Consider the following 25,140-nt stretch of genomic DNA (forward strand, 5'->3'; position numbering starts at 1 on the left):
ATGAAGAAGAGGGCCTGCGTATATACGAACCATCGGTTTGAAGGGTAGTTAGACGTGACAAGAGAGGCCTAGAGTGCTGGAGTTGGCAGCGATATATATATAGTCAAGGCGAAAAAAAGGAGTTGTACGAGGGTCAGGCAACGCCCCCGATCCGTCCAAGCAAGTCGATGCGAGGATGGGGGACATTTCATGTACCGACAGTTGGCGGAAATGCGGCATTCATTGGCTGCCTTGCTCCTTTGCTGGCGATTTGATGGCATCCTACCAGCTAACCCCCACAACCCTCAGACTTGGCCCCCTTCACATTACCTATCGTGAGACCTGACCAGCAGGGGCCGCGTTTGTAAATAGGAACTGGCCGCGCCAAGCGTACGGGAGTGGCAAAGTAGGTAGGTATATGTCAACTCGACGCCGCTTAACCTAAGCTCTCAATAGCCACACCGATGTGCACACAACGACGCCGCCAGCGATATCTGAGAGTCCGCCCGGATGTAGCACGAACAGAGGAGTAATCCGCTGAGACGGTGCGCGTTAACGGCTGCCAGTTGGGAACGTGGTAGTGGCGGCCTTGGCTAGTGAGTTCTGGCTATCTAAATGCAACAATGCAACCACCCTGCGCGATAGCGACAATCTGCTGCGATGTAGAGAAATAGATGCGTTCTAGCATCAGATAGCCTGATGGCTGAAGAATATTATGCAGGATCTAACGGGCTACGCTCGCTCGCCTTGACTGGATATGCCCAGCAGCATCAGGTGGCTCGGCGATGCGGTACAACATGTAATTACCGTACGCCGGACACAGCTTTCAGGTATGGACGGGAGAGGCACAGGTCGAAACCCGCCAGCGAAGCGTCTCAAACCATCATCTGCCGGCAGAGCGCCGTTGCAAATCACCGGCGGCCCCCTTTTGGCCCCCTTCTGCCCCTATTTCGAACTTGAATGGTGCCATCTGTCTGCCGGCTCGCTGGGCCGGGTAATAGTCCCTAGACAGCTGCCAGAACGGTTGACCACCAAACTCCGACTTATAAACGATCCGGTCAGGACAGATCTGGCATGCTGGAGCCCCCCCAACAGCGAGGTGGACGATAAGGTCAGCAGAGCCAGAGTTAGCACACTACTCCGACCAACATGCATCCAGCCGGTCTCTATGCGTGAGGGGGAGGAGAAGAAAGAAATAACTCATAACGAGAACGATCTCGTGCCACATCATAGGTAGTTCACTCAGCCCCGTCCTCGTCCTCGTCCTCGACTTCCCCCCTCGCTTTCTCCCCTTCGCTATACGGCCACCCTCCACACCTATAGGTCTAGCGAACCGCACACGCACTATTCACTGTTCGTCTCGTTCTCCTATACATTAGCCCGCTTATTCCGCACCGTATTGATAAACAACGCTATTGTCGCCTCACCGCACTCTCACCGCCGTGGGAAGCTAAGGAAGTTCGGTCACCGCATCTGCCTGCTACGCTGACGTGTATTATATAAATATACATGTGCGCGCGCGGCAACCTAGCCTCTGACTGTGGTTGGTAGCCTTCCGTGAGCTTAGCCATAAGCTTAGCACAACTGCCATCGCCATCGCCTGCCCGATGGTCGAAATGTCGCCGTCCGTCCCCGATGTTGACCTCGACGATCCGGACCTCCACCGCCGGCCCTTCGTCCTAGTAGTCAGCCACGCGCTAACGGGGCACGTCGAACCGTTGACCCGCGTCGCTGCGGCGCTGCGCGAGCGCGGCTGGGCCGTCGCCTTCCTGGGGCCGACCGCGCACCGCCGCGCCATCGAGGCCGCCGTCGGCTCCGGCCCCGGCGCCTTCGTGCCGCTGCGCGGGCCCGCCGACCTCGACGGCCGTGCCTACTACGCCGACCCGCCCGCCGGGCCCGGCTACGCGGCGCGCCACTGGGCTGACCGCGTCCTCGTCGACATCGAGGCCCAAGTCCTCGGCCCGCTGCCCGCCCAGTGGGCCTGCGTCCGTGACGCCCTCGCCGACCTGCACGCGCGCGACCCCGCCCGCGGCGTCCTCCTGCTCGCCGAGGCCTTCTTCTACGGCGTGCTGCCGCTCTTCTACGGTGCGCCGCTCCCCGACGGCGTGCCTCCGCCGCTCGGCTCCCTCTGCGTCTCCGTCACCGTGCCCGCTATCCGCAGCGCCGACCTGCCGCCCCTCGGGTACCCTTTCCCGCCCGACGCCTCTGCTGAGGGCCGCGCCCGCAACGAGAGGCTCTGGCGCCGCAGCTGGGAGCGCAAAGCCGCGCCGCTGACCGCTCTGCTTGACGCGAAGCTACGCGAGGCCGGCGCCGCGCGCCCCGTCGGCGAGACCTTCTTTTCGGGCGCCAATTACACCTGTCACAGCACCATCCTGCAGCTCGGCGTCCCCGGGTTTGAGTATCCACGTAGCGATTGGCCACCGGGCTTCAAGTTCGCCGGGCTCGTGCAAGGCGGCAGCGGGTCGAAGCCTTCCAGGGTCCCCGAGTTCCCCTGGTGGGATGAGATCGTTGCGAACTCGGCGGCCGCAGATCCCCGCGCGCGGAAGAAAGTTGTCGTCGTCGCGCAAGGCACCGTCGAGATCAACCCGCACGACCTCATCATCCCAACGATGCGCGCCTTCGCCGACCGGCCCGACGTCATCGTTATTGCTATCCTGGGATGGAAGGACGCGCGACTCTCCGACTTCTCCTCGGGCGACGGTGACGCGGCGGGGACTATCCCGCCCAACACCCGCATCGCCGACTACCTGTCCTACGACGCGGTGCTAGCGCACGCCGATGTCTGGGTACACAACGCGGGCTTCGGCGCGGTGAATCATGGCATCGCCAACGGCGTGCCTATGGTGGCTGCGGGAGAGGGGATGGACAAGGGGGAGAACGCGAGACGGATCGCATGGTCCGGGATTGGAATCGATTTGTGCAGTGGTAAACCGACTGTCGAACAGGTGAGAGACGGGGTCGGGTGTGTGCTCGCAGACGCGAGGTTTACGACGCGCATACGAGAACTCAAGAGGGAGAGCGACGAGCTAAATTGTTTTGACGTGGTTCATGAGGAACTTATCCAGCTGGCAACCATGCGGCCCGGTATTAGACAGAAAAGCTATATTGTCTGAATCCCTGAATTTAGTGTCTGTGAATGAAGACTTCTCACGTACATTATGGGGGTTATGGCAACCAACTCCTCGAAAATGAATGTCCGACCGTGATGAACTCCTCTTATGGCACAGCCTTCGCGCCGCGAGCTGACCCTGTCTTCAAGTCCCCTGCCGGCCAGCCCAAGGGGCGCTCTCGCAGCTTATACATTCTTACAAGCACATGGCAGAGTGTTTCCGAGATTTCCCCCCCAGAAGGACCCCCTTTCGAATCATGCAATGTTGTTAAAGTACGTTGACAAAACGCTTATGCCCTAACGGGGTGCTTCTTGAGTCTCGGGATGGTAGCAGCCACCGGCAACCACCAAGTTCATTCGGGTGCATTGGACCTTGATCACGGGCGTCTTCTTCGTCGGAAACGCGCTGATCTGATCCGGAGTGACCATGACTTCCTTGCCCTTGCGTCTTCCCGTCCCGCTGACGGCGCCCCCGGCCGGTTGCAATGTTTGGCCGGGCTGTTTGCCATCAACTTGGGCGCCTGTGACCGCGGCAGTGTTGTCGCCATCCTGCTGGTTTGTTAGGCGACTGCCTTCAGCCGGCATCTCGACATCCCAAACACGAACAGTATTGTCCTGTCCGCCGGATATGAGCACGGTGCTCTCGACGCTGAAGTTTAGCGACCAGATTCCCCCACGCCCGTGACCGCGGCACCGTTTAATGCGAGTTGCTTTTTCGATGTCCCAGAGGAAGATGTTCCCGCCTATATCAGCCGAGGCAAGAATCTTGCCGTTTGGCGCACATTCCAAGGCGGACACGTACTCTGCATGGCCGTTGAAGATGCGAACGCAGTTACCGTTCACTATGGACCACATGCGGATCGACTTATCGGTCTCATCGGACACCGAAAATACGTATGACCCATTAGGATGCCAAGCCAAGGCCGAGATCATCGTATCGTGACCGACAAGGAGGCGCTGCGCCGAAGCATGGTCCTGCGACCAGATTCTTACGGTCTTGTCCCAACCGCCAGTCGCAAAGTAATGCCCGTGCGGCCCCCAAGACAGACAGGTCACTGGTCCGTCGTGGCCCTTGTAAATGCATAGACAAGCCCAAACATCGAGAGACCACAATCGTACCTGACCATCTGCCGAGCAGGAGAGAAGCAACTGTGCGCCAGTCTCCGGCTGCGAGCTTCCTTCGTAGATGTTGCGATCCATATTCGCGATGGCATCAGAGAACGCAACCGCGTAGACTGGCCCGGAGTGGCCGATGAGTTTTCGATTGTTAACCGCTTCAGTCGCCGGGCCGCAAGACTTTAGAGGTTTGCCATCGACGGTCCAGACTCGGATGTAAGACTCGGTTGTGCCCACGGCTACAAGTTCTTGGTCCTTAGAGAAGTCTATGCACGAGATGCTAGGTCAACGTCAGCAACTACATCGATAGCCGTTGGAAGGGGGTGGGGGGAGGTACTCACGATCCCAGATGGTTGTGAAATGTGAAAATGCATACCGAGAGGCCAGGCCCAACACCGCCCGTACGACCCTCGATGCGGAATCGATCCCTATTCTCTCGAACCTTCTGCATCTCGATCACGACATCTCTCGCCCGCGAAGGGGGATATGGGATATCGGTGCGCTGAGGAGAATCGACCGCCTCCTTCTTAATCGGCTGCATAATGTTGAATTCCTCCACCAGAGTCGGCAAGCCCTCTCGAGGCGGGTGGAGCTTGTCCTCCTCTTCGAGCTCAGCCACGACATCACTGCGTAGTTCGGGATCCATCGGCAGCGGTCCTAGCTTCAAGGCGGCTACATTGTCAAGGACGTTGCGGTTTGCGAGGCCGCTACGATTGGAGAAGCCTGGAATCCCTTCCTGGACGTCAAATTCGTCTAGCTCCTGGTTTCGAGCGCGCCGATAGATGGCCTCGAAGCTGAACGGCTCAATCGGACCCCGATCCACGGAATCGACGCGGCAATGCTGGTGGATAATATCGAGAACTACGGCACCACACCGATCCAAGTCTCGCTCTAGGAAGTGGAAGAGAGTCCCCGTAAGGGACTTGCTGATAGGGATGACATATTGGTTTTCCAAGTACGCCTTAGCGAACGGGCTTTCCCGGATGTGCTGAGACAGCGTCATGGTGGCAAGCCCCTTGAGCTCGTCCGGATGCGTCTTCTCGAAGCGGTCGCGTATCTTCTCCAGAAGCTCCTGAGCATGGGCATAGGAGCCTTGCCCGACGAGCCGAAGATAAGAGTAGATGAAGACAGGCCAGAGGAACTTGCTCAACTCGAACTGTGGCAGTGTAAGAAATACCACTAGTACACGTAAAGGTCCGAGAAGTGTCAGTGGTAGGACTTACCTTGTAGAGATCAATTCCGTTGTCAACCCATCGCTCGAAATGTTTGAAGGCATGGAGATACTTCCCAGCGGGCAGTAATTTGTCAGGGGTAGTAGACTCGTTATGCGATCGAGGCTTGCCATTCTCGTCAATATCCTTAACCTCCTGACGGAAAATCTCCTCCGTTCGCTTGTAGCCCTTCTTAAGCAGATAATCTGTAACCTAAGCGGGTGAGTTAGCTCCTCGACGTCTCATTCCACAGGACATCGTTTGACGAATGGGCCTGGCGGCATCGAAAGGCTTACGAAACCTGAAGATACAGCCGCGACCGGGTCACCGCCTGAGGAGCCTTCTAGGGGAAGATTCGAACATATGACGGGCTACGGTAGGAGTGGGAGAAGCGTCTGGGGGCTTGCTTGAGAGGGGAACCGACACAAGTAGAGCAGAGAGGGGGGTTGTTAAGCAGTTAAGGCGGGAGCAAGAAGAGGTGTGACAGGAGTAGGGGAGAGGGAAGGATTTATGGGCAGGAATTACTTAAATTTAAAGCAGCAGAGGGAGGTCATGTGCAATGGAAGAGGGCGAGAAATCAGTGTAGACAAATCAACAACGGAGATGAAGACGACACCTACGATCTGATTGAGGTTTTGGTTGGAGGAAGAGGTTGAAGATGACGCGGTTGACGAACCAGCAGCAGTAGCACCCGCTGTCGTGGCAGTAGGAGTTGCTGTAGACTGGGGCTGTGGTGTGAAGGTAGGGGCAGCAGTGGCGATATTGTTATTGGTGTTGTTGGATGAGGTTGTTGACGAGGCAGCTCCGGCGCTTGGTGGCGCTGTGTTGGACATGGTTGTGGCTAACCAGCTCCAAAAGCTGCCGAAGAGGGAGAGGAGAGGCCGAGTTGGCACTGCCCCCTGGGCGGACCGGTGAAGCTGCGACGATGAGAGGCAAGCTTGTACGTGTGTGGTAGAGGAGGTTGATATGCCACAGAACCACAGATCTCAAGGGGGACGGGATGGTGTTGAGATGGATGAGAAGGTCGGAGGCTCAGAGGTTCTGGTATTCAACGTACAAGGTACATATGCACTCGAATGAATTGAATATTTCGCAGTGCAGGAAGAAATATCTACCTAGGTACCTAATGCACCTACAAGCGCGTAACAACCTTAGGCAACAAAGCATATATGTGTGTATATATGGGTACCTAGGTACTTTTAGGGTACCTACCCGCCTATGTAGACGTACGGGTTATTGATAGGTTACGCACTTCAGGTGCGTAAGTAATTGAGTACGAAGAGGCTGAAATATGACACTGAAAGGTACTATCCGGGTACCTAATTCTATCGATGATCCCGTAACGCCTTGAACATGTAGGTACCTCTTACCAGGCACATAGGTAGGTACCTAGGTAAATGCCCGTAGGCGGTAGGTACTTCGAGGATCGGACTTGTATAAACGCATTGCCATTGGGCACCTAATTAACAACCACCTACCGAGTATCCCTCGCCGATTCACCACGAAGGTAGGTATCAATTATGGGAATGGGCACAAATTTGGCCGGGCTACCCACACAACGAGGTATTCGGAGAGATCTATCAGGCACCTCTAGGAGGTAGGCAAATCGTTGATAAATGTTAGTAGGTACCTATCTTGTATGCACTTACCTTGGGTCGACATGCCTGTGCTTGGGTAAGGTAGGTAGGTACCGCAGGCACCTACCTCTACCTTATTGCCAGGCATACCTCTTACCTCCATTCTATCCATCCCACTTCCGAATATATCATAACCGTCTTGAAACTCGTCGACTAACATTGCTCTAGCTTAGAGCACTGCTCACTCCAAACGTGATGGAGAGACTCAACGAGGAGCAACCGCCATTCGTGCCCTTTACAACGCCTGAGCGCATCCAACAACTGGGCGCCATCGACCAGGTCTGCCAAGTGCCTACGCTCCTTCTCCCTCTTGTCCCCGAAAGGCTAACCTTCGTCAAACCAGGGAATTGTCAGCCTCTTGCGCTCGACGGCCTCGGCCCTACGGACACTCGGCAGGACGGGGGCCAGGGACGGAGACATCGTCATGGCTGACAAGGACCGCCAATCCGAGGTCTTCCAAGACTCGATGAACGAGTTCCTCAAGACGCTGAGGTCCGTTAACGTCGGGATGAAGCGCCAGATATGGGGACTCGAGGAGGCTTCCATCATCTCCCTGGGTGGTAAGGACTCCCAGGCCACCAAGGACGAAGGAGGCGAGGCCCAGGGAGCCAACAACCGCGCCGCCCCTATCGAACCCGACGGCGACGGCAAGATCGGCGGGCTCGACGTCGGATGGCTCAAGAGCCGGAGCGACAAGGTGGAGAGGGAGATGGAAGCCAATCTCTGGAACGAAGCCGAATCATTCTTCCAGCGTCTTCTCCAGGCCGGAGGCGGAGCAGGCACTACGTGAATAGACAGAAGAGAGCACGGCTTGGTCTCGAGCCTTGATAAGATCGGGCCGCCGCCGACGCGCCTCTCGGCAGCATAGCAACGGACGGCGTTAAATTGGGCGCTTTATAGGTATGCAGGCTACCTACCGCGCACGTCCTCTTCTTCTCCCTGCCCGCGAGATGTGCCAGGGTTAGCTTCCACGCGTAGCCATATGTCACGTAGATATCTCATACTATAGTATTACGAATTATGGCCTATCTCCAATCTCATCTACCTACGTCTTCGCAGGTGATTCGCTACATGCTTCCCATAGGGATCTGTCCTCATATATTTACGCCAGCTCCGAACTGATCTTAGGAATGACCCGCTACGGTTGGAGTGAGCTACCTAACGGGGGTACGTAGGAGGTACCTGCTGAATGTACCTCCCAATGTACATACTGGGTAGGTACCTAGGTACCTCTAGGTATACAGACGTCTGGAGGTCCCCTGCCGGTGTGGGTACCGTTGCTGCGCCGGCAGAACCGGCAGAAGCAGCCATAGCGTGTAAAAAAAAACCGGGACAAGCCAAGTGTACATATAGGGAGGGCGGGCAGCCGTCCCACTACACATAGGTACCAATGTGTACACAAGCAGTACATATGATTCCGCACATACGACATATACCGACCGGAGTTGCGTGCAGGCGTCATATGTATATCAAAGGTAGATTCAGGGCACCTCATATAGGTATGCACGCCTGGCACCTAGGGGAGGGATGTACCTATATAGGTATTATGTACCTACCTACATTGATATCAGTGCTAACGTAACCAGGCCAAAAGTTGCAACCGAAGCTCCCTCAACCACCTCCGATACCTTCTCCTTCTCGATGAGCCGACGGTCTTGATTATCGCAACCTTCAGCTGCCGCCTACCTTCAAGAATTGCTACATGGATTTAGGAGAAGCAGGCGATTCGCCTTGGGGCGGTATGATTACACCGCCGCCCACCCATCCGCCGCAGCCTGCTTAACTTATCATTAGACGTCCCATCGCAGTCGGTCTCGAAGCCAACCACATTCGATCAAGAGAGTGCGTACCGTGCGCCGTGCGCCGTTATCTAGGAAAGGCGAAGCTGGGGGAGTTCAGTCGCTGATCGTCATTCTTGCTGTAGACGACGTGCCGAAAAGTCAAGATGCCGAAACCTCCCAGCAGTCCCAAGCATCGCTCAAGTCGCCCGCAGGACGCGGCCCGCGAGGCCCGATACGTCGTCTCGTAGCTCAACCCACGAAGCTTGAGGCAGTCGACGACCCGCTAGGCCCCCTAGGGCCTCTGGGTTCTAGTAGCGGTCTGAGTGCGGACACCCAGCCCGACGAGCCCCCGGCGCCCCCTCAGAAAGAGCAGGTGGTGATCCGAACAACCATGCCCCCGCCTGCGCAGAGGAGATCGGGCCCGGCAGATCCGCATCGCATCGACGACGACGAATACGAACGGCCCTCAGGCCCGAGAGCGCCCCCTCCTGTCCAGGCCGCGCTACCGAGCCCGATCAGGGCTACGAGCCAGCCGAGCGTCAGTGTCGAACAAGCCTCGAAGCCTACCTTCTACATCACCGTCGGTGACCCTCATAAGGTCGGGGACTTGACGAGTTCCCACATCGTCTACTCGGTTCGCACCAAGGTACAGCACAACGAGAAACGCGCCGGCCTATATCAAGTCATTTCTTATCTAACCGTGAGTAGACTACGTCGAAAGGTTACAAGCAACCGGAATTCGAAGTGAAGCGGAGATACCGCGACTTCCTCTGGCTTTATACCACAATGCATGGGAACAATCCCGGTGTCGTGGTGCCCCCACCCCCCGAAAAGCAGGCGCTTAACCGCTTCGAGAGCAACTTTGTCGAGTCGCGCCGAGCCGCTCTCGAGAAGATGCTGAACAAGATCGCCGCTCATTCGACACTACAGCACGATCCCGACTTGAAATTGTTCCTCGAGAGCGAGTCCTTCAACGTTGACGTCAAGCACAAAGAGAGGAGAGACCCTATACCGGTAGAGAGCAAAGGTGTGTGGGGATCCCTCGGTATCAATGTCGGGGGAAGTAGCAAATTTGTCGAACAAGACGATGTAAGTTTTATTGTCAAGTCTATGGACCTCCCAGAGGAGCACCAACTCACGATGATAGTGGTTCCACGACCGACGCGTCTACCTCGACGCTCTAGAAGCCCAACTTAAGGCGTTGATGAAGTCCATGGACACAATGGTCAACCAACGAAAGGCTATGGCAGAGGCTGCTGGGGAGTTTTCTGCGTCCTTGCATGCTCTGTCGACGGTGGAGCTGAGCCCCACGCTTTCCGGACCCCTGGACGCCCTGTCAGACTTACAATTGACCATACGGGACGTATATGACCGACAAGCTCAGCAAGATGTCCTGACCTTCGGCATTACGATCGACGAGTACATTCGCTTGATCGGCAGCGTCAAGCAGGCCTTCTCGCAGCGGCAGAAGGCTTTCTATTCGTGGCATAGCGCCGAGTCGGAATTGCAGAAGCGCAAGGCCGTCCAAGACAAGCTACTTCGTCAGGGAAGGTCCCAGCAAGACCGTCTGAACCAGGCCGACGCCGAAGTAACGGACGCCGAGCGTAAGGTACACCAGGCTCGGCTACTGTTCGAGGACATGGGGAGACTGATGCGATCGGAGCTGGACCGCTTCGAGAAAGAAAAGGTCGAGGACTTCAAGTCTTCAGTTGAGACCTTCTTGGAGAGTGCCGTCGAGGCGCAGAAGGAGGTAAGTGTTTTATCTTATATTTGTTTCTACCTCTAGTTCTCGTCAACGCGGCCACTAACCCATCCCCGCGAATAGTTAATCGAGAAATGGGAGACCTTTCTCATGCAACTGGATGCCGAGGATGACGAGACCGCCTTCTACCGGCCGCCCGTATACCAGACTAATGACAAGGCTACCGGTCGCGGAGACACCGCGGTAGATCGGGCGAGGGCGACCATCGACGAAGACTCGGACTAGTATAGCAGGAGCGGGGAGCGTTTACAGAAATACAGTCTTAGATAGGGCTGTGAAAACTCGATATCCTTTTCTGTTTTTTTATCTTGACTTACTAGGAGCAAGAAATACCGCCAGGTGAATGTTAGGACTAAGCACAACCTGGCGCGTACACAGAGGGGGGAAGCTAGAGATTGAAGGTCTAGACGACAGACGTTGACCTAATTACCGGTATGCCTCCATAGCCGATCCACCATCTCCTCTTCGCCTAGGATACATATATACCTGTATTACATATGGATGTATAACACGTATCGACCCCTTTTACAACTTGCACGTATATCAATCAGCCCAGAGAAAAGCACGAAGAGGGTAGGTAGGCCTCTTCGGGGTCGGCCGATCTGGATGACACGACAAGTTTCATTATCTTGGTTTTTTTTTTTTACTCTGGTTCGTGTTATATTTCCCGTGTAAGCTCACAACTGAACCTCACCACTCTTGTTGGTATTATGATCACTTCTTCTTCTTCTTGCCACTACTACCGGGCTCCGGCATCGGGGTGTGGTAGCTAGAGATCAGCTCGCTCAGCGCATCTCCTGGGGGGGCCTCCTTGCGTTCCCGCTTCGCCTGGGGCGGCGCCCCGCCCTTCGCGCCCTCGTCCGCCCTGGACGCTGCCTCCAGCTGGTCGAGTGCGGAGGGCCCAGGCGCTTGCTTCTTGGACTTCTTGGGCGTCGCCCCGCCTCCTTCTTCTTCCGCAGCTGCTACGGCCGCCGCCGCCGCCGGGGCGGCCTCTCCGTCCGCCCCGGTCAGCTCGACGTCCCAGGAACGGCCGAAGCGGCCGCGGAAGGCGGCGAGCTTGCCGGCCTCGTCGGCCTCGACGTTGCGCAGGGAGTGGTCGGACGGCTGCCAGAGCACGTGGTTGCGCGTGTCCTTGGTCGCGCGGTACAGCGCGAGCGGCGACGTGGTGCGCATCGTGTAGGTCGCGCCGTCGGTCTGCTGCACGATCTGCGTGAACATGTAGGGCCGCTTCGGCCGGCGGATCATGGTCGCGGCGCGCGACGGCGTGTGCGACAGCGGCGTGTGCGAGGGCGGCGGCCGCGCCGCGGGCCCGAGGAGGAGGAGGAGGAGGAGGGGCGTAGGTGGTATTATCGTCGGGGCGCTGCCGGGACGCCGCGCAGTGACGCCAGGGAGTCGGGGCGCCATGGCGGGTTGGATCTGGTCTATAGAGCGGGTAGTTCGAGAGGACGGGGTAAGCTTCGCTGCCCTTGGCAGGCTTGTTGCCGTGCCTTGCCAATTGACTCCCTACCCTCGGCGGGATTCCGCAGCTGAAGGCTTGACCGGGACCGGTTTCTGGTGAATAGCTTTTTTTCAGGTTGGCAAGTGAGGGCTGGACTGGTCGGGAAATTTCAATTCGGGTTCTCATCTCACCAGCTTGGCCGGCCCGAGTACAGCTGGCATACCAGGAGACCCTGTCCCCTTCCTCCCTAATCATTATCGATAACGCCTACACCTCAATAGCTCTGTGCCCATTATTTAACCAGCAAGCTCGATTTCTTCTTCGCCATCAACTTCTAGAGTTGCGCTTTAATCGGTCAGCCCATGTCCAGCTCTGCTTTGTATCGTTAAATTACAACCCAGGGCCCGTTGCGGCTCCGCTGCCCAAGCATTGGCCGTCCATGGGCTGAAATGAAGGGTTCCGGCGGCTTATGGCGGGCACTTAGGTCCCTAAGACCACAACAGGCCTGTTACCATGAGCCAAGACCAGCTCCGGCGAACCCCTCGATGAGGCGGATGAGATGGGATGCCATAAACGCCGTTCGCGGCCCGCGAACGGGCTCCTTAAAAGGTGATTTTGGCTCGCATCCGTGGCGTTTTATATCGGAGTAATCCTAACGTCGTTCACGCAGAGTATTCCACACGGTCAAGTCATAAGAAGGCGGTAGACCCGTCTGAAGGGCCTCCAAGGCCGACACGGCATGTCCTGTCCCAGCCCATGCGCGCCGTCATGCGCCAGCTTCCTCATCCAGTGGTCGTCATCACGACCCTTGAGAATACGCACGATCTTAGCGATCCTGAGAGCCTACTAGACGATCGCATCCCTCGTCCAATCCCCCGCGCCATGACAGTCTCGTCCTTCACATCGCTGTCCGTCGATCCCGTTCCGATGGTCACCTTCAACATAACTCTGCCGAGCACAACCTACCAGGCCCTCGCTAGGTGTGGCAGGTTCAACGCTCATATCCTCAGCGGCGATGACCATGGCGCCCGGATCGCGGACCTCTTTACGCGAGGTAACCGACCGACCGCAACCGAGGGGGGCGAAGGTGAGGCGGATCTGGGTGTCCTCGCCCATCTGGCGAAGCTCAGCGTCCGAGTATCGGGACGCGACCAATGGCACCAGGAGTGGGAACAGGCGAGGCATTACGGACGCAGATTGCTTGCCGCACACGAACAGAACCCACCGTCCCCGTCCCTGTCACCTATTAGCAAGCCATCGTCGGGTACACTGCCGGTATTACACGGCCGAGGCGTCATGCACGTCCTCAAGTGCGTCTACCGCAAAGTGACACCCCCTTCAGCCGGTGATTTCCTCCACCACGCCATCGTCGTGGGTGAAGTCCTAGACATCATCCCGGGGGAATCAGGACCGGAAGGCAGCATCGCGCTGGCGTACGCGGATAGAGCGTACCGTCGGCCAGGGGAGAAGCTATTTGATAGGCCCGCGACTACGCAGTCAGACGCTACGAACCAAAATGCGCCTCGGGATATCGATATCTCTACCAATGATACCGACAGCCGAAAAGCAGACTAAGTTTCTCCCGCGAGGCCTTGACCCTATTCATACATTAGGATATTAGGGTAGCTAGCCAACCCAGTGAAGAATTGGCACCGCCTTCAGGGTTCAGTAAGTGGCCATCAGCCTACGCTATCCGCATGCCGTAGCCGCTCGCACACCCTGTAGGGATAGATAAATCAAATATAAACACCCACTCATTGCTAAAGCCATTATATTTCTATTGATTAGGTGAAGGGTGCATGTAGGTATTATACAGCAACACAAGACCATCTCAAGTATCATATCGTTCGCTTCAACCCCCGTCCCCCCATCCCTCCTTACGGTCAAGAGACGAATGCTCCGCCAGATCCTCTAGGTGTGATGGGCCCCTGCGAGTGATAAATATATCTGTCAGCTAACGCGCCGTACTCCTTCGAATTCGCCGTTGAGCCGTGGAGACGGTCGGTGATACCGGGGCTCTGACACGATCGCAGCATAACATCGCTCGACGCGGCGCCGTCATTATTCCCCTAGTTTTTAGGTCCATTTTCCCTCCTGCCGTCTGCGTTTCCACCCTTCGCCCTCTCCCCTGGTTCCTCACTCTCTAAGCACCTGCCCACCACAAACTAAGATACCACGGTAGAAACTAGAGGAACAGCGAGGCCTCATCGGTCCCAACACCAGTTGGGACATGTCAAATATGAAATGATGCCCAGAACATAAACAAGCTCTAGGTATCTAACTCCGTTTTTTCCTAGCATGTTGGTTCCAGATCCGATAACAAGCTTTGCAAAACTTATTCGATTCTTCCCATCGCGTCCGGAATGTTTACGATGGCGTAGCGCCTAGCGGGAGCAGGAAACTTGGTAGGGTGAGTACAGAATGTCCAATAGCCGACTCCGTGTTCTAGTATATCCGAAATACCAATCTAGTGAGGTTAGTTAAAGCCGGTCCCCCCTTACCTCACGGGGTAGTTAAGGTCCCCACCACGTCAGTGTATACTCTTATAGTATCGGTGCTTCTCGATGTTAGAAGAGGCGAAAAAATCTCATTGTTGGCCCGCGAGAAGGGGATCGTTCGAGTACAGTTTGTGTGCGGAGTATGCAGACTTCGTACGGTATCGGCGAGAAAGTTCGAAATCTCGCCAAGTAACAAGAGCCTATTTTCTCCCTCCTCTCAACTCCATTCCCTTAGCCGTATGGCACACAAAACTGCCCTAGGTGGAGACCAGGTGGTTGTTGACAAGTGGTAGCTCTTCCGATCCCTTCACACGTTGTCCGGGTGACTTTTCCGTCCATAAATAAAGAGGCGACACATTAGTCTAGCCAACGACCTCGCGTCGTGTATATTTCGTCACCTGGGAAATTGAAAGGACCTCCCAGGAGGGAATATACGAATCCCCCGACGACAATGGCCAACATGAATGCCACGACAGCAGCAAAGGAAGCCAACAGAGTATCGTCCTCGTGGAGTTCATTCAGGGCCGTGCCTCGATGAATAGGCTTCTTGCCCGAAATGCGACCCAACTTAGGATTCATGGTCGACGTAGGTTGTGGAGTTTCGAATAATGTGGACTAATGGGGGTCAGGATGTATGACTGGAGATTCTGAGGATCAGTTTTAATGGCTCCTTCTCTGGATGGATGGCTCTCTCACCTGTGAGTTTCAATAGAGGGAAGGGTTGGATGAATAGCTCTCATTTGTGAGTTTTGATGCTGGGAGGGTTTGCTAGAGGAGAGATTGAAGATGATAAATAGAAGGGGATGAAGTTCCTCCCTTAGGTATTACTTTCAAGTTGAGGAACCAGCTGCCGTCGATATGTTAGTCGTGTGCCCAGATTTAGACAATAGCGATAGGTTCGTTTCGAGAAAATACGCTTCGTTTAACCAACTAGGAGAGTCACCGCATTGATTGACAAACTACTACAACCATATAGTAACACCGGTATGTAGTGTATGATTGATTCTGATATAATAGCTAAACTCATCCAAAGAGGCCGAAGTGATTGCTCTTAGATTGAGGATATATAATCTTAAGCTATATCAGACCACGCAGGTAATCCTGGCTATCTTCCCTAGTTTCAAATAGGACGCCTCAAGATTCTTTCAGGTACCTAGAACCGAAAGGTCAATGACGCCTAGATATCTCATCCCAGGTCTATCATATAGCAACACAAATCATAATTAGTCGAAGACTATACATAACAGAGCACACACTCTAGTTGAGATCTTATATTAGATACTCCTGGGCTACTCAACTATCGATATCTGGGATTATTATCAAGTCTTCACTAGACAGGGCGCCATGGATAGGCAATTTATGCAAGTTTATATTGAGTCTCCTAAGCAACCTTTGCTAGCTAGGATGGGGTATCTGAAATCACCTAGCTGACGATTGACGCTCATATCCTCTTCCTCTCCTCTTCTACTTCTTCTCCCCACCGCCGTATTCTTAAGAGCCTTGCGCGCTCAAATCGGCTCCAGGTCCATCTAAACAAAGTCCTTGAGATCCACTGCCCGGAGCGAAATAGGGGCTACTGCTCCGCCGCCCAGAAACAACATTAAAGCTGGTAGCAGAACGAAGGAGATACAAATTATACAGCGGCGGCAGAAACGCGGCGAAACGAAGGCAATCAGCACTTGTATTGGGAATGAACGGCGGCAGTGAGTACGCTCTACTGCTCTGGATCGCTACCCTGTCCCGTTGACGCCGGCAACCTTTTTTTATAAGCATCGAAAGATAAAAAGATGTGACAGTGATAGTAGTGATGACGGTATTGGTAATGAACACACTTTCAAGTGGATAACATCCATTCTCCCTCTCGCGGGGGATGGGGTATATCAGTGGTGGTATAAAATCTTAAATCGGAGAAAATAGGGGGGAAGGGATCTTGATGCTGTGCTGGACCATAATCCGCATACAAAGGAAATAAGGGAATAGCAGATGTCAGCAAACGAAAACAACGCTGAATATGGCCAAAGTCCCGGGATCGTAACGTCGTTCAGGTCTAATCTAGTCGTTTTCCCACGCCAATACCGAACCTCGAAAAGCGTAGAGCGTCGCGAGAAAGCTATCTGCGGCTGCCCGTCCTGTTGTTCATGTGAGCTGTGCCTGACTGATCACATAACTACACAGCAACCACAGCCAGGCTCCTTCTTCGGCTTTTCCTCAGGCGGCTGCTCCGCCTGAGTTGGTACTCGAGTAATCTGAACGGACTGGGTCTGCGACGGTTGCATCGACAGCGGGTTGGGGGCTGGTGTATCTTGAATCTTCGGCATCGTCGAATAAGAGCTTGTTCCGGGGCGACTCGTACTTGGGCTCTTGGCGCCGGGCCGTAATGGCCACTCATCCTGCTTCTCCTCGGTATCCTTGTTTTGTTCTAGCTCCGGGGGCCTTAGGAAACCTTCGTCGTTAAGAGGACGGAATTCCTTGTCGTATATATTCCCGAATTTGCCTTCCTGTTCCCATTTCTCTTGCTGCAGGCGCTTCGCGACCGTAGGAAGGAGCTGTTGATCTGGCGGCAACCGGGGATCGGGTTTGTAGGCCGAGATCATCCATGGAGGATCGCCCTCCGGTGCAGACTTGGATATCGGCGATAAGTCACCAGACCGCGTCGTTGGCCGCGTTGTCGAGCCGCTACGAGGAGCCGAGCCCGATCGCGTTTTAGGCCGACCATGCACTCCTGACTTCGGAGCAGTGACCTTCTTAGCTCCGTTCGTCGTCTTCTTGGGTGACACGTCCGCCGTACCGCGTTTTGTGGGCTGGGCCCTGGGGGCATCGAGGGCATTGGAGCTACCGCTGCGTGACCTCGGCTTCGGTAGTGAAATCGGGGTGTCCTCGTCAAGACCGGCGCTTGCTTGTCGCGCAACGGGAGCATCACGGTCGAGGTAGTCGGCAGGGATAGGTGCGGGGCTGACCTTTGCTACCGGTATACGAGATCCTTTACCAGTGCCATTCGTTACCCAGTACTCGCCGGGGTCCTCTGCTATTTCCTCGGGCAGCCGCAAATCCCACGCCGGGCCCTCGGGGTCCAGAGTCCGATCAAGACTTAGTTCCGAGTTTTTTCGGGATCTTGAGACGGGATGCTCCGAAGCATCCGTAGCTCGGCGGTGGCCGTTCATTTTGTCCTGACTACGGTCTCGACCTGGCCTGCTCTGGGCCCTCGGCTTAGGTAGAATGATTCCGGCAGCTCGAAGTTCCTGATTCTCTATCCTAGCCAACTTATCCCTGTGGATCCATTTCGAGCGGTCGTCGTCATCGGGTTCCGAGGATGAAACATCGGCATTCGGACGCTTATGATCGGAAACCGCAGTCGATTGGCTTAAACGGACATCTAACATCGCCATTAGCGTGATGTCTTATCTCCACTTGCGCCGAGAGCACGATTCTAGAGATGGTGACCTTGGCCTTCAGGAGGGGATCGCACCTTTGCTACCTAGATAGTTGTCCGTCGAAAATGGGTCGTGGCTAGAGCCGCCATTGTGGGTATATAGGCCGCCCTTAATATATATATAAGCATTAGTTCCATGCCGATCTGCGGATAATGACTGCTGCGTAGGGTCCCATGAGGCAAGGACATCCCCCAGTGTAAGCTGGATTAGATGGCCAGTGGAGAACTCAGATGAGAATTAGGTTGCCTTTTGTGATGACGACTATCACGGTAATCGCCGAGGCCGAATAGCGGAGAAAATAATTTCTGTCAATGAGAGAAAGGAACTTACGTCGTGATAACCGGACGGGGAGGCATCCTTCCATGCAGGTTGGTCTGTCTGTGGGCTGCTTTGGGGAGGGAATGTTGCGGTGCCCGAGACTGCTGGCATGGCTGCCATTCCGATCCGCAACAACCACAGGGGACGGCGTACTCGCGGAGCGCGAGATGCTGCTAAGTCGAATGAATCTTGTACACTAAGATAGGGAACTATGAAATCCGGATGTCGATTGACCTTTGGCTCTCAGCGGCGAGGAGGGGGAAATAAAGCAAAAAAATGGTGGGATAGGTTCGAGCTGGTCTTCTTGCTCTAATGAGATGAGGCAGCAGTCGCCAGCGGCTGTCAATCGGGACCCGGTAAAGATCGTGAGAAGCTGAGGAGGGATTGGTGACGAGAAATCAGTGAACGCTGGGGAGAAAACCGAAATAGGGTTCAACCTAGGCTAGACTGGCTTGTGGCGTTGAACTGCCAACAGCGATTCCCTCGTCTCTTGGCACGCCTTCCCCGTTCTATACCGCAGGGAAGTTTGTATTTCGTCTACGACAGGTTTGTTGTCGACGATGACGAAGATGGCGGTGGTGACGACAACCCGCGATTCCCGAGTAACCTCTCTTTTTTTTTTCTCCTTCCCCTCTGCCCTATTGTGCCTTGTCTTCTCTTTGTTCACAAGACCTGCGATTGTCCTTCTCGCGCTGCGGAGCTGCCAGCAGGTCGGTCGATGGTGACTGGATCCGATCGACTCTTGACTCCCCTAAGCCCGTATTCCCAGTCACCGATCACCTCACACGCCCTTCCCTGAGTCCAATGAGACGGTAATCGTCGTCGTCCGGGAGGGGATGTAAACTAACTGAACTCCCGAGGAGAACAGGGCAGAACAGGTGATGGCCGGCGGAGAACCGTGTAGGGAGGACCAGACGGGAGAGAAAGATAGGTGGAAGAGACAAACTGCAGGTAGGTAAGACCAATCAACCTAGTCCAATGGGGTCTTGCTAGGAGACCAATGGCTCATGGCGGGCGGCGGACGGCTGACGGCTTAACGGTTAATGGCTAAGGAGCGTCGAGGGCGTGGTCGAAGAAAAATATTGTGGTCCAGGCCTGGGTTGGCTTGGGGGGAGAGAACTGGATGAGTGGACAGAGGGAGTGAGAGACGGGGTGGGTGACCGGCTGGGGTTTGGATGAGACGCATGCAGAAAAGGGATTGGTTAACCAGGTCTGCCCCGCTTTTCCGCCGTCCAAACTTCATAAATTGGATTGATGGGGTACATATGTACATGTGGACCTCATCGTACATGCATAGCACATAACTCCTCCAGAGGTACATATCGAATGCATATTTCATACGGGAATTGTACGGATTGAAGCCCTGACATCGTCATATATAGGAGGTAACCTTAGGTACCTACCTAGGCATATCTTACTACTATAGTGCACATAGTATAGGCACGACGTAGCATAATGCCTCAGCTCGGGCAGACTCTGGTGATGGAAGATTTGGATGCATAAACGGTTCATCTCAAGGATCTCGTGTATTTAGCGCTACCTACATGCACACCTACCTTTGGTATCTCCGCCTCCGAAGATAGATGTCCCTGTCTCAGGCTTATACCTACTCAACACCAGTTCACCTTCATCCTAACTACCTGGTACTTGCTTATGTGGGTATACGTGTATGTATATGTATATGTATAGAGGTATGCAAGGCTTTGAGGCTTCCGGACAATACAGTCATGTCTAATTCTCCAAGAAGAAAAACACAATGGCTACGGGAACGGCAAGGCATGTAGAGGTACCTAAGGTATTGTAGTCTCCATTAAGTAGGAGAGGTAAGTACCTACCTACCTACCCACCTAACCTAGGGCAAGAAAAGCACTAAAAACCTGCAGATCTACCCGTAGGTAGGTATATAGGCACAAGTAATGTTGCCTACTTTACGTGCCTAGGAGAGGTACCTACCTATATAGGAAGCACGTACACACGTTAACCTAACAGGTACCTACGTAGCATGTCCATCCGCACCGTCGGCGGCCATCCCGAGATATGAGTATACTACCTATGCTGAGATCCAAAAGCCATAATTGCACTACGTCGTATGTACGTTAGGTAGGTAGCATTATGTGCGTATTGCTATGGTGTTTACCCCTGAATTTTAATCAAATGCACTGTGAGGTGCGACAACCCTCCCATACCCAGGCCAGAGCCTGAGCGCGGCAGGGGTGCCTCGTCCGATCTGATTGGCCAGGCTGGGCCCTTCGGCGCTTGTGGTGGGCGTTGGCACTGTACCCTAAGGAGGTAGGTACCTAAGAGGTAGGTAGATCATAGGCCGCCGTCCGCCATCGTTTAGGCAGTGCCTCCTCACTGTACGTATATAGGTACCTACTACCTAGGTACCTATATCTCCCATGTCTATAACCCAGGCCATTCATAATTCTAGAATCCCATCCCAGATTTCCAGAACCCTTCCGCCCAATGAGCCTGCATGTCACGAAATGAGGCTGGATCAAATTATATGTACCTATACGCAACAATGATTCCTCGTGTGACCACGTCTTGCCCTCGGTAGAGGATGGGGAATCAATCTTAACACGGAGGCATCCAGGAAACGCCCCTATGTGTGTATGTCCGCAGCAATCGCGCCGGCAGATGTTGGGTTTCTTATCCGGTTTCTGCGTTTGGGGTAGGTACTCGGTGCCTGGTATTGTGTTGGACCTCCGATTTTACTAAACAGCTTACAGAGTGCTACCTAGGTAATTCCGTAGTGCATTCGTGAAAAGAGGCCACCTGTCTAAAGGGGCGCATCCCCGATCCCAATGAAGGAATATGTACATCCCATACCTTGGGTGCCTTGGTGCCTTAGTGCCTTAGGATAATAAGCATTAGCTATTCGTGTGCGGATTTACATAAGATCAGCTCCAATGCTCAATGCTCAATAACTTTAACGTGCCGTGTGCGCGCGATGATGATACATACGTCATCCAGAGACGAGACCTGTCCGCCGCTCGACTTCTCTCTCTGTGCCGGGATGTCGGCGACCAAGCAGTCGCCCTGTTTTTGTCTGTCGTTGCCTACGCTTGCTGACATGATTTAAGGAGCCAGACACCGCTATCACACTCTCTCGAATCTCCGGCAGCCGCGGCGACAATATGGATGACCCACCCGTGTCCCCGACCGTCCCAGGGCCGACTCGACGGACACGCTTCGTCTGCATATCGGACACGCACAACTGCACAGTGAAACTTCCAAAGGGGGATGTTCTCGTCCACTGCGGGGACCTCACAAACCAAGGGAGCTTCCAGGAACTCAAAAAGCAGGTGGCCTGGCTCGAGAGCGCCGACTTCGAGTGCAAGATCGTTGTTGGCGGGAATCACGACCTCACTCTCGATGCCGAGTTTTTCGAGCGACACGCCGACTATTTCCGACAGGTTTCCCCGCAGAAAAGCCATACCGACTATCAGAACATCCTCACCCAGTCCAACTCTCTCCTCTACCTCGTGCACGAGAGTCGAACCATCAAGCTCACCTCCTCAGCGGGTCCACGGACCACCTTCAGCGTATTCGGTTCCCCTTACACCCCCGCGTACGGCTCATGGGCCTTCCAGTACTCCCGCTCGGATCTCAATGCCGGGGAGAAGGTATGGAAGGATATCCCGCTGAATACTGATATCCTCATCACACATGGGCCACCCCGCACCCACAATGATCGGACCCTGCTCGGCGACACGGCTGGGTGCGAAATCCTGCGTCAAGCAATGTGGCGAGTGCGTCCACGCATCGCACTGTGCGGCCATATACATGAGGCGCGGGGCGTGGAACGCGTACGCTGGGACCTATCGGGCGAGAGCGTTCGGTACAAGGAGCTGGCCAAATCTTACCAGTGGGAGGATCCAGGCGTAGGGAACGAGAAGAACAGCCTAGTCGACCTCACATCCAGGAGGGGGGCGCCGTTAGACAACGACGGTGGTATGGTACTAGTAGACGGGCCTGTGATCGAGTCGACCACAGGCAATGACGCCACTACGATCGCGTCGGGAACCAGCGCCCAGAACCTCACCGAAAACGCGGCACCCACACGGGGCGACGGGGCGAGGCTACCCGAACGGCTCGGGCGAAGAGAGACGTGCATCGTAAACTGCGCCATCCAGGCAACAAGCTATCCGCACTCGGGGCCGCGGCGATTGCACAAGCCCATCGTGATCGACATTGACCTACCGGTCTGGGGCCATAACCCCTAGCCGCTCCCACTACACCGAATCTCCCTCTGATCGGTGTCGGTTTTGCTGCCTTCGACGCCGACGAAATAGAAAAGGAGCCCTCGCTCAACCAATAGGAAGGGAAACTAGGTGTTGCGAGCAGAAATCCGAATCGCGGGTTCGCCAGTAAAAACGACAGTACAACATCTCACGGGGCGTGAATAAGTCTCCCTTGGCCGAGTATTTAGCTGAGATTATGGCGGTTGCACTCCTGGACCAGACTCGCCGATTCCGAGGTCGGGCTAGCTCCCAGACCGTTCGCGACGAGAACCCCATCCATTCTCGAGTACCCTCCTTCTCATGATATGTCTCGCATTCAGCTGGCACCGTGCCCGAGAAAGAAACTTCGCTTGGTATGTTTCGTATTTATACCACGAGACTCGTCGCTCTCAACTGGTGGATGCTTCATTCACACGACCCGAGCCGACTCGGTATCCCGGCCGATAGGCGCCGAAGTCGAAGCCGAAACTGGCTCGCCGAACATGACCTTATTGACGGAAGGGTGGTTTACCGCCCGCGTCACTACGTACGTGCTAGAAGGGACAGACACAGCCGAGTCTACCAGCATTGTCCCATCCGATTTTACTCTACATTCCGCTACCACTATCAAAGCGGGAAAAACTACCAAGCAAAGAAACGCTACTAAGGTGACGTAGCCAGACCTTGGATAGAGACCGAAGTCAAGGTCTTGAGATTTAAATAGGGGGAGGTTTCTGTTTTCATCACTTGAGCCCGTTCCAAGCCCATACCAGCAGAACGATGGTATTATGCCATTCTGTATACGTATAAAGATTCGTAGTGACAAAGCATCCACGCAGCTACTGAGACCGGTTCTCTAGCCCTTGACAGCCGTGTCTATCTACTCTACTTACGACGTTTCTTATCATGCTTATAGGCTTGTGTGCATCTATGGCCTCCTAGAGAACGGAGGAGTAGTTGTGAACTGGTTGAGCACCTGTTGGTCGCAAGTACATCTTCCAGCGCCTACTCGCGGTAACGTGACACTAGAAAGAGCGCGCTCCCTAGATATGTATAGAGACGCGAAAATCGTGAAAACTCCGCAGGTCGCGCCTTCGCACGCCAAAGAGCGTAGAGGTAGTCGCACCCTGCCTGAAAGACGGTGAACGACCCGGACACATGCTAACTACCTAGGTAGGTAGGTAGGTAGGTATCAATCCATAAATGTCTATTCATCACCGAACGAGATCTTCCGATCACACAGACAAGTAGATGCGAGGAAGTGTCAGGGGTCTGATGCACACAGCATAGGAGGTTAGTAGGGGAGTATGATAAGTCGCGTCTAGAAACGGCTACGAGGCGAGACGAAGAGGGGAGCCAGAGAGGCTTATGCTCCCTCGCTTCTCTTTTAGCCATTTCCCCCATTTTCCGTGGGCTAGAGCGCTTCTTTGGTGATATCACGGCCAATGGTAATTCTAGCTCGCCGAGCATGGCGAATTCGCGCCTATCACGGCGCCGGGGGTGGGTGGGATGGGGAGGCCCAGCGCCCACGCCTACCTAATACCCCCCGAGCTGATGTGTGGTATTCTACACGGATACTGTCTAGGGAGCCGAGTCTACACCAGAGAAGGGGGGGGCCCGAAAGGGGCAGAAAACAGCCAATCTACCGCCGGGGCCGGTTCATCTCCCCACCGACCTACGGGGCCTCTCCACCAGCTACAGCTAGGGGCAACAGGCATACATCTCAACATGGGCGATTAGCACCGCATCGAGGGCCTTAGGTGGCTGCAATGAAACGATAGAAAGGAGCATACTTACCATAGGTAGCTAATCGAACCCGCCTATCTTGCTTAGACAGGGGAGGATGGGGAGTATAAGATAGGACGAAGGAACGAGGGGGCGTCCATGCATGACCGCACATCCGAGGCCGAGAGCTAGAATCCGGAAGAAGCCTCACGACACTGTAGTTTACAGTTGACGACGATATATGTATGACCATCGCTCGCCGACGTCTCAGGGATGGAGGACACCTGCATCTAGTTGCAATTGAGATGGGAAATCGACAGGCACGCCTTTCCCGAGAGACAGGCCTCCCTCCTCCTTGGGCCTCTGTCACAACTAAGGAAGGGAACGAGCCCTGTCGGGATGATCCAGACAACGAGCGGACGGTGCCGCAGTCGATGACGAGCCCCGCCAAGCTGACGTATTAAGTAGAGGCTATTTTGGCTTAAGAGAGGTTGGTCCTGTGACAGCCGGCCGCCATCGCGTCCTAAATAGACAGGATAAAGACCATTACACGCCATCGCCTACCCGCTTGTGTATTTGTCGGCATGGCTCGACGATCTGACCATGTACTAACCCGTCTGCCAACCCCGACCCCGCCCCCGCTCCAACGTGTAAATCCTGCGGACAAGAGAGGGACGATCGTGGAGACGGCAAGGGTGATCACGCACATCATCCCGATAGCCTACCTAGAGACAAACCGGAGAGTTCCAGCCGAGGGAGAAAGGCTGGCGACTGGGAAAGGAGCAGACTTCGCCGTGGTCGAAGAAAGCGGAACGCTCGTGCGGGAATGGTTGGGTTTGGCCCTCGTCGACAACAAGCTGGGGCGGGATTGTGCTGAGGATGCTGGGGGACGACTGCGAATGAGGAGAA

General features: G+C 54.9%; 8 protein-coding genes across 8 annotated transcripts; 5 read left to right on the plus strand and 3 right to left on the minus strand.

Annotated features, from left to right (window-relative positions):
* Window positions 1-1,595: 1,595 nt before the first annotated feature.
* GGS23DRAFT_594792 (glycosyltransferase family 1 protein) lies at window positions 1,596-3,092 on the plus strand (the record flags this gene model as incomplete). Its single annotated transcript, XM_051518219.1, has 1 exon — window positions 1,596-3,092. The coding sequence occupies one exon, from the start codon at window positions 1,596-1,598 to the stop codon at window positions 3,090-3,092; it is 1,497 nt and encodes a 498-aa protein (XP_051373960.1).
* Window positions 3,093-3,238: 146 nt separating this feature from the next.
* Window positions 3,239-6,488, minus strand: GGS23DRAFT_417721 (WD40 repeat-like protein). The gene is made up of 4 exons (XM_051513729.1): window positions 6,036-6,488; window positions 5,428-5,628; window positions 4,546-5,360; window positions 3,239-4,484 (listed from the first exon to the last, which is right to left on the minus strand). Exons 1-4 carry the CDS (start codon window positions 6,246-6,248, stop codon window positions 3,386-3,388), a joined length of 2,328 nt encoding a protein of 775 aa, XP_051373961.1. The 5' UTR covers window positions 6,249-6,488; the 3' UTR covers window positions 3,239-3,385.
* A 386-nt stretch (window positions 6,489-6,874) lies between these two features.
* On the plus strand, window positions 6,875-8,123 carry GGS23DRAFT_558397 (mediator complex, subunit Med11). Its single transcript, XM_051515754.1, has 3 exons — window positions 6,875-7,033; window positions 7,221-7,331; window positions 7,396-8,123. The coding sequence occupies exons 2-3, from the start codon at window positions 7,248-7,250 to the stop codon at window positions 7,840-7,842; spliced, it is 531 nt and encodes a 176-aa protein (XP_051373962.1). The 5' UTR covers window positions 6,875-7,033; window positions 7,221-7,247; the 3' UTR covers window positions 7,843-8,123.
* Window positions 8,124-8,422: 299 nt separating this feature from the next.
* Window positions 8,423-10,958, plus strand: GGS23DRAFT_417853 (vacuolar sorting protein). The gene is made up of 7 exons (XM_051513730.1): window positions 8,423-8,551; window positions 8,639-8,791; window positions 8,847-8,894; window positions 8,977-9,479; window positions 9,542-9,922; window positions 9,981-10,583; window positions 10,659-10,958. Exons 2-7 carry the CDS (start codon window positions 8,755-8,757, stop codon window positions 10,818-10,820), a joined length of 1,734 nt encoding a protein of 577 aa, XP_051373963.1. The 5' UTR covers window positions 8,423-8,551; window positions 8,639-8,754; the 3' UTR covers window positions 10,821-10,958.
* A 351-nt stretch (window positions 10,959-11,309) lies between these two features.
* GGS23DRAFT_594795 (uncharacterized protein) lies at window positions 11,310-11,999 on the minus strand (the record flags this gene model as incomplete). Its single annotated transcript, XM_051518220.1, has 1 exon — window positions 11,310-11,999. The coding sequence occupies one exon, from the start codon at window positions 11,997-11,999 to the stop codon at window positions 11,310-11,312; it is 690 nt and encodes a 229-aa protein (XP_051373964.1).
* Window positions 12,000-12,385: 386 nt separating this feature from the next.
* GGS23DRAFT_417856 (flavin reductase like domain-containing protein) lies at window positions 12,386-13,665 on the plus strand. Its single transcript, XM_051513731.1, has 2 exons — window positions 12,386-12,642; window positions 12,704-13,665. Exons 1-2 carry the CDS (start codon window positions 12,483-12,485, stop codon window positions 13,606-13,608), a joined length of 1,065 nt encoding a protein of 354 aa, XP_051373965.1. The 5' UTR covers window positions 12,386-12,482; the 3' UTR covers window positions 13,609-13,665.
* A 2,832-nt stretch (window positions 13,666-16,497) lies between these two features.
* On the minus strand, window positions 16,498-18,588 carry GGS23DRAFT_417994 (uncharacterized protein). Its single transcript, XM_051513732.1, has 3 exons — window positions 18,293-18,588; window positions 17,998-18,163; window positions 16,498-17,904 (listed from the first exon to the last, which is right to left on the minus strand). The coding sequence occupies exons 1-3, from the start codon at window positions 18,398-18,400 to the stop codon at window positions 16,691-16,693; spliced, it is 1,488 nt and encodes a 495-aa protein (XP_051373966.1). The 5' UTR covers window positions 18,401-18,588; the 3' UTR covers window positions 16,498-16,690.
* A 2,247-nt stretch (window positions 18,589-20,835) lies between these two features.
* On the plus strand, window positions 20,836-22,671 carry GGS23DRAFT_418017 (Metallo-dependent phosphatase). The gene is made up of 3 exons (XM_051513733.1): window positions 20,836-20,954; window positions 21,013-21,024; window positions 21,367-22,671. The coding sequence occupies exon 3, from the start codon at window positions 21,421-21,423 to the stop codon at window positions 22,507-22,509; it is 1,089 nt and encodes a 362-aa protein (XP_051373967.1). The 5' UTR covers window positions 20,836-20,954; window positions 21,013-21,024; window positions 21,367-21,420; the 3' UTR covers window positions 22,510-22,671.
* The last annotated feature ends 2,469 nt before the right edge of the window (window positions 22,672-25,140 follow it).

Source organism: Durotheca rogersii (assembly GCF_024521655.1).
Source record: "Durotheca rogersii strain YMJ 92031201 chromosome Unknown GGS23scaffold_5, whole genome shotgun sequence".
Lineage (NCBI taxonomy): Eukaryota > Fungi > Ascomycota > Sordariomycetes > Xylariales > Xylariaceae > Durotheca > Durotheca rogersii.